The sequence below is a fragment of the Rattus norvegicus genome, chromosome 1 (assembly GCF_036323735.1).
Source record: "Rattus norvegicus strain BN/NHsdMcwi chromosome 1, GRCr8, whole genome shotgun sequence".
Lineage (NCBI taxonomy): Eukaryota > Metazoa > Chordata > Mammalia > Rodentia > Muridae > Rattus > Rattus norvegicus.
Genome location: NC_086019.1, coordinates 35,618,684 through 35,629,711, shown reverse-complemented (window position 1 = coordinate 35,629,711; position 11,028 = coordinate 35,618,684). Strand labels below are relative to the sequence as shown.

Sequence of the window (11,028 nt, the reverse complement as noted above, 5' to 3'; positions counted from 1 at the left end):
CAGGAATGGAAGCCTCTAAGTGGCAAAAGAATGCAGTAAGAAAGGGAGTACTTGAAGACCCATTGAGTTGGCAGCCTGGGGGACATCTGTACAAAATCTGTCCAGGTTATATGCTCGTCAGACAGGCAGCAGCTCAGGGAATCTGCCCCGTGCTGGGGAAAGAGCATGTGGAGAAAGCCCGCGAAGGGAACTTGCCAGGGTAGAGCCAGGCTCTTCTGGGAGCTGCAGGGCCGGCTGGAGTCAGGAGAGCTGGAGGCAGTGGGGAAGGAAATGTGGACACAGGACAAAGAGAGGAGGGGCAAGCAGCCTTAGCGGGAAGTGGTCCTTCAGGATATTAAGATCAGGGCTAGGACAGACAGTAAAGGCTAGCCTGGCCGGCCAAATGAAATAGCCAAACTGTCCCTGGAAGGAGAAGGAAGAGATGGCTGAAGAACGGAGGCCCAGAGCTGAAGGGCTCCTTCTCTGACTTACTGAGAGGATTCTCTTGTTTGTCTGCTTCTCAAGTAACTCTGCAGCATCCTTTTTCCCAAGCAGTCTGTGGTAGCTGGCAGATGAACCAGTTTCTCTCATCAAGAGAACAGCTAGGTGAGAGACTGAACCTGTGTCCTCGAAGCCGGGCAAACCAGATGAGAGAGGCATGTGGGATAGTCCTGGCCATAGGATGTTAGGCACAGCACCACAGGAAGGGCAAGCCAATGGGCCCAAGGTAGGAATCAGGGTCTGGGGTTTAACAGGGTCAAAGCAAACTTCGCTACAGATGTCTCCAGAGGGTAGCATCTATCATACAGCAGTCTCTGTGAGCCAGCAGCAGCTTCGTCACTCCTTCAACTTCACCCAACTGTCTCGTGGTAATTGCAGACAACAAAGTACAGGCACAGACAGCATGGAGGGGCTCTGCCATGACTTCGAGTAGTTGCTACCACCAAAAAAAGGGACAGGCCTGTGGCTCCATTCTCATCTGCCGTGTGTCCTTGAGAGGCAGTGTCAGCACATCAGGCCTGCTTCTCAGCTTTATGACTGAGCACCTCTAGCTGATCTGTAAGGCTGATCCCTACCCGAACCAACTGAGCTGTGAGGCACCGGTTCTTCTGCACATGCTACCAGAACACACACTCAGGACTTGACAACTTGCAGTAAATTGTCAAGAATTAAAACTACGGGGTTGGGGATTTAGCTCAGTGGTAGAGCGCTTGCCTAGCAAGTGCAAGGCCCTGGGTTCAGTCCCCAGCTCCGCAAAAAAGAAAAAAAAAAAAAAAAAGGAATTAAAACTCCATGCTTTCTCCAAAATAGCCAACAGCCTGCACTGCATGGTCAGCCTCCCACTCCTGAGGTCAGAACAAATACAAGCCTCCACACTTGCTTCCAAGAAAAACATCTACTATGGGCTTCCTGATCTTGCCTGGAATTCACGGAGGCTTCTACGGTCATGAACTGGTTCTTCACCAAGAGTGAGCCAGCCAATGGGAATGGATGAGTGTTTTGTTCTCAAGACATGTGTAAGGCACTCCGATATCCCACCACATAGGTTGAATGGGCTGAGCAGCTGAGTGTCCTGTCACTGACAGGCATGCTTATCAACCTCCCTACAGATCATAAACTGAAGGTGCATCATACCTGGGAGCTTTAAGTGTGACAGTCACTGGAATACCTAAATAGAACACAGCACAGCACAGTGTGCAATCCTCCACAGGTCTTCAGAGCACCCACAGGAGGGACTGAACCTCCTGCCATAGTCATAGTGGCACGGCCCCATGTTGTGGTAAACATCACCACCCTGGCCACAGGGACAACATTAGGATCAGATACGACGCCAGCAAGCAACTAATGCAGAAACCACTCCACCCTTCAGAGGAAAGCATCTAATCAACACAAAGCTGGTTTCTAAAGTTTATTAAAAATCAAAGAATAGAAAAACTTTACATAAAAATATGTCAATTTTAGTGTCCACATTGTTGTCCACACAGAAAATTGAAACATGATATCTTTTTGTCAAACTGTAGCATATGGCCACAGTGGTAGCCAGGCCAATTCATCTGGTTCACCATTACGGGGATGGACACACATACCTGTGCCTGTGGATGACAGAACTTTAAAACGCACATTTGCGGGTCACTCGAACGGCCCCACGGTGGCTCCTTAATGCAGATACAGTCAATATTGCTAATGTGTGAATTAGTACAGGCTATGGACCAGTGTTCATAAATATTCTTTAGCAACAGGCTTCACAATTTAAATAATTTTAACTATTCTGGATGATTCCGATCCTCATGAGCTGCAGACCCCATGTGCTACTCTGGAATATCTCCCAGAGTCAACAGCCCCACCACAGCAGCAGGAGGCAGACCCGGATAGACAGCTTGTCCTTGGCGAGGTGTCCGTCAACTCAGAATCCATTCAGAATTCACACTGCTGCAAGTCAATCAGATGGCACAGCACTCGGCTTCTCGTCTTGACATTCTGTACTAGTGGACTTAAGACCAACCTACCTGTAGTGTTTAGCAGGGCCAGACCCCCATTTTAGAAATGGAAGTCAGAGGGCCTACAAGTGCAAGCACTCCAGGACAACTGTGGTACTCCACAGACTCAGGATCAGGCGATGGATATATTCTTGTTCAAAAAAAGTAACAAAGACAGTGGTGGTTGTGGCAGAATACACTTGCATAGTACACCTGTATGCTTCTGACGCAGGCACCAGTGCTCCTGGGCCCACACTGGGCTGTGCTCTCCTGTGGTGCATTAAAATACTCCCCGTGTGCCCTGAACAGCACAGCGGAGGTCCTTTTCAGATATTTGCTCTTAACAGAACGAGTGCATACCTATGCAGATTCCTCAATGGAATCAACGAAATGCCTTTCTCCACATTCCTAAATCTGGGTGCCATTGTCTGTACGATACTCACCAGGCCCATGACTCTAGACCACGTCACATGACGGACCGAAGCACGCCCACAGTTACAATGCTTTACGAGTTATACCATGACAACCTCTTCTCCCCTTTGAGGTTTTTACTTCTGGCACTTTAAATGCTGGATTTGCTGTCTAGTTTTTAAAAACCCAAACCAAAATGTCAGAACTCGTGGTCAGAGCAGGACAACAGCCCAAGGCCTACAGTGAGGCTGCCAGGTACACACTGGCCTCACAGAACTTGGCTCCCTCTCTGCATCTGACCAAAAGAAAAGAGTAGAACTAAAGCCCACTGGCCCCTCCTCACGGTGCTCACGTCATGATGCTATCAGATAACCAGCCAACACGAGGAACCCAACTTAGAAAATGCAAATTGGGAAAGGATCTAAGCGTGTTTTAAAAAAAATTCCCTCCTCCCTTAAATATAACTTATGTGAAAATATGAAATTAAATAAAAAATATCTGTTATTGCACAAATCATAAGTTTTCAATATTTACATAGAAAAACAGTCCTAAATTTTCAAACAAGACATGAGGGCAGTAAAACAGCAGCCTGCCCACTCCATCAGAAAGACATGGAGCAAGGCTTGGCACCTCTGCCTGGGACAGACATGATGAAAACCCCAAATCACCACCTAGCAGACACGGCTGCAAAGCCGCACATCCAGTCCCTGACACTCCTAGGCCTGCCCTGCTGGGCACGGATGAAGACTTCTAGGCAGGCAGACGCACATCCACATGTAGTAAGGCTTCACAGATGAGCACAAGGAGCTGTTCTGTAGGATGGATGCGGCCACCACACAAACATGCAGAGTGACCAGTGGTGGGCGGCACTCGGCAGCCCACGGTGGAGGTGCTGGATGCTGGTCTCGGTTCCCGAGGTGCCCGAGGCCTGTGGGCAGTCTGGGGGAGGGAGCAGTCAGGACCATTATCTGCTGAGACTCACAGGCAGGCTGTCCCTTGTGTGTGCATGCTTTTTCCTCCTCCAGCCGGTACGGTTGTACTGATGGTGTCCTCGGTTACCAACAGGAGGCCTCACAGCTCCACTGCCCACAGAGCTGTAGCCACCACCCTGAGTGTGGTTGTGGGAACCTTTCATGGACAGTTTCATGCCATTGTGCTGCTGGAGAGAGAGAGAAAACAGGGCTGGAGCACACAGACCGTGAGGTGAAAAGACACAATGTACAGCGAGAACCCAGAGCCACATATCACTGCTAGGACATGCAGAGGGCCCTTCACTCTGAACAGAACTTCCCTCAGGGCCCTGCAGGCCTCTAGCTTCTTCACACGTCAAGGACACCATCCTGGGTCCATGGGGGCTCACAGAGACTGAGCCACCAAGCAAAAAGCACACGGGAACTCTCTTCCAGGGCGCAGGCCCACTGGCATGGCTACAGCAGCACAGCAGCAGGCAACACTCACCTTATGATAGAGATGAGGACTAGACAGTGGGTTGGGGGATGCCGAGGGAATGGCTGGGGAAGTTACGTTGTGAACGGCCTTCAAAGATGTGGTTCCGTCGACACCAGCCTGTCTGCAAGGTACAGGGGCAACTCCGAGGGTCGGTGGAGGGATAGTTACTCTGGTCTAGAAGGGAAAGAGAAACATGAGCTTCCCACAAGTGAAAGCTTCACACCAAGCGGAAGCAGCAGAGGGCTGGCTGTGGAAAGCCCACTCACACACATCCCATGGAGCACAGCTCCTGTTATGACCTAACGACACTGTGGCCTCAGACTTACAAACACCTCATCTTCTCATACAGCAATTACAATACCAAGCTATGGAGTCACTAGGTCATAAAATCTAACATTCTCCAAAGATCAAACCAATTCAAAACAATTAGAGCCATCAAAAGAACAACTCTCATTTCAGTCTGTAGAATGAGCCCCAAAGTGAATATTCCTCAAACCCCAGACAAACAGAGAACACATGGAAGGACCAAAGAGAGAGGCTCTTTTGGGCCGCCTCTCTATAGCTTCTGCATTATCTGTCCCACCCAAAGCAAAAGAAAGCAGGTGAAAGCTTTCTCAGCCTGACAATGCCTCCGTCCGTCCATGAAGGCATGACTGCCTTACCCAACACTTGCAGAAAGGGTGGCTACAGTAGGAGCCTTCAGGGTAAAGCTCTACTGGGAGACCAGCAGCTGCTGGGAGAGGCAACCTTTGTCGAAAGCACATGGTGGAGAATCGGATAGTAGCACTCTGCTCTAGGCCATTACCTCAAACCTCAGTTTCCAGAAGCTCGGCCTAACTCACTCTCACACAGGGCATCCACACCCACACTTTCTTAGACACCACAGGTCCGAAACACCTCCGCCAGGAAACTGAAGCTGGCCCTACATCAGGCTCTCCAAGACACTTTCCTGAAGAGAAACATGGAGGCCTCCAGAGTGGGTGGGTGGGGGCAGTGTCCTTTCCAGAAGCAGAGAGACAGGTTGACCTGGGGCAGAATTTAATAGCTTAAACCTCTGCCTTGGAAAGTTCCATGTTTGCACCCATTGAAGGTCTGTAGTGTGGGCTACACTGGGTGAACTGTGTCAAATGGTCACCAGCATCAGTCATGTGCCTAGCAGCTCACAGCAGCTGTGTGGGGATGCATCTCTGCAGGGCTAGAGGACTCCAGGATAGACATCTGCAAGCTTCTGTTATTTTACACTCAACTCCCACTTCAAATGCTACTTGTCCTTTCAAGTGACTAATGTATTGAGTGTATACAAATCCAACTGATACATAAGTGGAGTGTATATGCAATACTGAATTTTTATAAGATATTTTTCTTTTGATTTATTTTATATAAAATTTAAAGAGAAGTTCCAAGTAATGACTGACTAACACAGTCTAAGTCCATGCTGACACTTCAGTCTGCACACTGAGTTTCTGGGAAAAAGAAAACAAGTGTCTATGTAGCCAGCAATGGGTGTCCTGGACATGCTGCATGTGGAGCACTGAGAGAGCACCTGTCAGAGGCATCCAGTCCTCAAGGAGCACATCAGCCCCCAAGTCAGAGACTGTGCTACAGAACAAGCTGAGTTGTTCTACAGCCACCAAAGCATGGCAACTGCTAGAGACAAATACTAGACCCAGCAGTCTGCAAGAACACTGATCTAGAATACTGCTTGGCTTGGACGCCGTCCCTTGGGAGGAGCCTGTACCTGATTGTTGGTTGTCATGATCAACGTTCTGGAAGCAGCTGGCTGGGGCTTGCTGCTGGGCACTGGCAAGGCTGTGGGCAGGCCGGCCATCAGGGTGGTGGGTGCTTGCAGGCTGAACTGATAAACACTGGGCGTGGTGCAGGGTGGTGTGTCTGAATCCTAGAGCGCAGCACAGAAACAAGGAGAGTTGTAAGCACAGGGCTTCTGAGGTCTGAGACAGGCACCTTCAGGGAGGAAGCTAGGAAAGGTCATTAGAGCAAACCTACCCCTTCCTCAGTCATTTCAGAACAGAGAAAAACTAGGCTACAGAAGATACAGATGAGACACATGGACTTAACTTGTAAATCTCTAAATCAATTAAAAAAAAAAACAAACACTCAAAAAAATCCAGTTTGGCTCAGTGCTATCACTACCTTGGTTGGATCACATGAACAACACAGCTTAGGGTTCTTAAAGCCTATGCCAAAGAACACTGAACAAAGACTGACACTGACTGATTGACTTTCTGTCTGTCTGTCTGTCTGTCTGTCTGTCTGTCTCTCTCTCTCTCTCTCTCTCTCTCTCTCTCTCTCACACACACACACACACACACCACACATACACTCATCTCTACCCACCCCCACATACCCCACACAGCCCACAGAAACTCCCACAAGGTCAGTGGCCACCCCACGAGGAGGACGGCGGTCAAGAGCGAAAGCCCACGTACAATGTCACTTCCAGAAAGCGAGGACACAGAAGAAGCAGAGGAGCCTGAAGACAGCAGCTGGGGGCTGGACAGGGACAGAGTCAGGCGCTGGCTGTAAGGGGAGCTGGGCTCCCGGCTCTGCATCTGCTCCCCATTGCACGTGGTGACTCTCTCCTTTATCTTAATCCTGTTGTCTGGGGCAAGAAAGCCAAGTCTGGGTTAGTGATTAGGGCAATGTGCCCGAGGCACGAGGCTGCTGAGCTCTGAATGCTACACGTGTAGCATTCAAACAAAGCAAACCTTACATCTGAATTAATTTAATTTTAAATGCATATCAAACTAGTTGTCAGAAAACACTAAAGTATTTGTCTAATGCTGATGTGTAGTCTTAATCTGTAGCTGTGATAAACTATAAACAAAGACCAAGCATTTCCAATATCGGTGTGGAATGTAGACTTCTGAAGCAAATACACACTGAACTTGTAAGATTTGGAACAAAAGCTATATATATATATACGTCTCAGTGATTTCTTGCCCTTGTACCTTAGTTTAATCAAATGCAAATTAGCAACTACCTCCATCTGCTCCTCCAGTTCCGTACTGCAGCTACGACTCTATTTCTACAGGGTCCAGAGCTTACAGAATGGATGGCCTATCCGACAAAGTAGAAAAGAAGCTGCTTTCACAGCTCGAGCAACCCTACAAGAAGGTAAGAGATGCTTCTGTGCTCTGGAACAGAGGGCCGAGCCTCACACTGCCAGTCTCTCACCTAGGTCTGGAGACGGGACGATTCTGCTACCCCATTTTTCTTTGATCCACCTCCGGTAGTCGATCACTTCCTGGGTGACTTTGATTATTCTTCCTAAAGTACTGCAGAGAAACACTAGGTGTCAGATGTGAGGCTCACTAAGGAAAAGAAAAAGCATGTGTTCTGACATGTTTACACTCATGTGTACCATGACATCATGGTACAGACAAAAGTAGGTTCACTATGTAGAAGTCCTTAACCAAGATCTGTACAAATTACAATGTCTTCAATCCAGTTTAGGGGAGCCCAGACTTCCAGGCACACTGGCCATGAAGTCCTAACATCTTGTTTCCGACTGCTCAGGTAAGGAGAAATACCCAAGTGCCCATGACAGGGATAGGGGCTGGCCTGCAACACTGGATGGACAATCGATGTAAAGCCACAGGTTCATTGCTAACAGTTTCCTGAGCAGCCGCCCCCAAACAGACATCACACCCTGCTGACAGCAGTCTGCTCAGCCCACCACTCCCCTTCCACTCCTGTCTCCTCTTGCTCCCCGGGCCCACATACCATAGCAGCTAAGCTGGAGATGGAGATAAATATGTCTGCCTACGAAAAGTAGACACTGCAGACCGTGCTCAAGTGTAAACTGAAGGGCAGCAGATCTGAACCCATTCACAGCCTAAGCACGCCCGCCTGACCCAAAGCTTTCAGAGTCAGGATTCTGCCCTAATACAGAACACCCCAAGTAAAATACCACCCCATTAAGAAATGCTTAGCCCTAGGCCATGGGCTACCCTCAAAGCCATCCTGATTCCCCAAAAAGCTTTCCTTATTTTCAAGGTCCACTCAAGTATGACAATGTACCCATCCATGTCACAGAAACACATGACGAGAAAAAGTGCACCTGCTACTCCACAAGAAAGAGGAGCCCAGAACCCAGGCAGGAGACCCGTTACCTTTCAGAATCCCTGTTGGGGTAAGACCTGGCGAGCGGTGACACGGCATGGCTGAGCACAATGTACGCATAGTCAAACACCTGCTTCACCTGCATGGCCCCATAGGAACTCCGCCCAACATCGTTTCCTGCAACACAGAAGCACCTGTCTCTCATCCCAGGTACTGTGAAGAGGGGCTCACCACTAAATGCCTCCCACCTACAGCAGCTCGAGCGACAGCCATGTAAACACAGCACTGAGCTGCTGCTGACTGACTGCAGGACGCAGCTCATGGTATGTGAATGCACACAGGCTCAGTGTGCTTCAGACTCAATGTGACCATTCTATTCCTAACAATGGAAAAGGAGCAGTCACAGGTGTCTTACAGTTCAGTCTGCTAAGTCCCCAGGTGACAGAATGTCTAACACACAGACCCGAAATGTGGACTTGGCATATCGATATCATGATAAGCCCTGCCGGTGGCCCATAGTGTGAGGGGCTTGTTCACCCTGAACACAGACTTAGAACTGGAAGGAAGCCCTGTAAGGGAAGAATGCTATAGCTACAAACTCACAGCGCTAAGCAAATGAAGCTATCACTAGCATCAAGAGGAAGTTTAAGTCCTACATAGATTCATTGTTCAGTCACATCAGGCATGGGATGTTTAGGGAAGATATTGGAATTTCATCTTCCTAGATGCAGCCACAGTCCAGGAGTAATGCAGGCACACTGAAATAGGACACTCAAATGGGTGACACGCAGTTAGAACGTTCCCAGGGAAACCCTACCTCCCCATCTATGGGATCTGACATATCACTTAAAGATAGCTGACTAGAACTGTCTACATTTTCTTTTAGTAGATTTTTAAAGAAATTATTCTCACCCTAGAATGAACAATTTTAAAACGATCATTAATTTGAAGATAGTAAATAAATAATGAACAGGAGCAGAATAATAAAAGGGACCAAATGAACACAAACTGGGATCTGTGAGCAGTGTGGACAAGTCTCCCCAGCACAGAACACCAATCTGGACAGCTCAGGAGACCACAGCTGCAGCATGAGAAGAACAAAGCAGAGGGGGTCTGTGGTCTCCCGTTGTCCTGTTGCCACTACCCACCATGATCCTATCACAGTATTAAAGCCTATCACCCAAGACAGGCTCAAAAGGCATATGCAAAATTGAAAAGCAAAAACCAGGAAGGACTGCAACTAAACAAGAACGTGCAGGCAGTTATCAGATTGGCAAGGACTTAAAGACCAAGTGTTGCCACAGTGAGACAAGCATCCTTACGCGCACCAACAGAGTGGGGCTGGGAGTCCTAGCCAGCCACCACATAATGCAAGAGCAATGTTCACAGTGACACAGGAAAGCCATGGAGAAACACCTGCAGGAGACTTCATACTTTACTCACTGGCCCATGCTTCTTTCCAGAGTGAATGGTTTCTGTGAGGATTCCCTGATTAGCCTTTCCTAGTTCTGATATTTACAGTATGTAAACATTTTAAAATGCAATAAACTAGTTGGAATCAGGACTCCTCAAAGTGTCCCACTGAGGTCTGCAGGTACAGAAAAGCCAGCACTGTGCTCCCAGCCAGGGGAGATAAGCTCACCAGGCAGTAGGGGGTCCTCAATGCACAGCATCGACGGTCGGTACCCACTGGTCATGGCTTTCATAATCTCTTCCTTGGCGATATAGGCACCTCCTTCTTTTATTCTAATACCAGTTTTCAAGTAATTAAAATTCCTTCCATAAAGTTCAAAAAATTCTACAAGAAGCATTCCCAGGTTTTCATCAGCTCTCCGGGCATCAATTCTTGGATGTAACTGTAAAAGCAAGAGAGCCACAGGTATATGAATTCAAGCTACACTCCAAAGACACTCACCTAGCAGCCTCTCCAGGGACCCACTGAAGGGTCCCCACTCCATAGCACCTGAGAAAACACAAGACAATGGATGCCTATGTGAGTGGGTGGGTGGGGCTTGAAAGAAAGATGACATCTCAACATCCATTCAGACCATGACATCTAAACACACACATCTAGTTACCCTCATGCTGCCTGCCAATGGTTATGTTTTCCATACTTTGTACAACTGTCATTTGGATGGTGGTTGTACAGTTCATATTAATGTCATCATCCTGACATGTTGCCAGTAGGTGGCAGGATGAGACTGAACAGTGTCACACATCACTGGACCAGGATGTGAGTGGACTGAACGAACTCACCTGGGCACTCACTTCCTGCTCTCACACATCACTGTCAGGCTACTTCACCACCAGTTTGTTCTAGCCAGCCACAGCCTCACTGTGATGCTTGCCCACTGTCCCTTACAACTAACTCCCCAGCTGCCCACTACAGAGTGAGCTTGAGCACGCCTCTTACTCTAAGCACCCAAGAGTAGTAGTGTGTGGTTCACAACCTCCATGGTCACACATAGGACTCTGCCCTTTGCACAACTCTAGATGGTGACGGTCAAGCCTCCCTGGTGTCCAAGTCCTGTAGCACAGGGCTGAAGCATGAACACGGCCCTCCAGGAACGGTTCCTCATAATGTCAGAGTTCTGCCCTCTTCCAAAGAACAGGGCAGTCCTTTTGTCAA

At 48.5% G+C, this 11,028-nt stretch overlaps 1 protein-coding gene across 4 annotated transcripts in view; it reads right to left on the bottom strand.

Annotated features, from left to right (window-relative positions):
- Nucleotides 1-1,875: 1,875 nt before the first annotated feature.
- The window catches only part of Tent4a (terminal nucleotidyltransferase 4A), a 33,457-nt gene continuing 24,304 nt past the window's right edge, over nucleotides 1,876-11,028 (bottom strand). For 2 of the 4 annotated variants that reach the window (NM_001415844.1, XM_039110091.2), the window contains exons 7-13: nucleotides 10,042-10,255; nucleotides 8,450-8,576; nucleotides 7,512-7,612; nucleotides 6,764-6,936; nucleotides 6,055-6,213; nucleotides 4,326-4,490; nucleotides 1,876-4,026 (exon numbers count right to left, since the gene is read on the bottom strand). In NM_001415844.1, coding sequence (NP_001402773.1) covers nucleotides 3,832-4,026; nucleotides 4,326-4,490; nucleotides 6,055-6,213; nucleotides 6,764-6,936; nucleotides 7,512-7,612; nucleotides 8,450-8,576; nucleotides 10,042-10,255 — 1,134 coding nt within the window. In that variant the 3' untranslated portion in view covers nucleotides 1,876-3,831. The remainder of the gene's footprint in view (nucleotides 4,027-4,325; nucleotides 4,491-6,054; nucleotides 6,214-6,763; nucleotides 6,937-7,511; nucleotides 7,613-8,449; nucleotides 8,577-10,041; nucleotides 10,256-11,028) is intronic. The other 2 variants (NM_001107333.3, XM_063288105.1) reach the window with 2 other exon arrangements.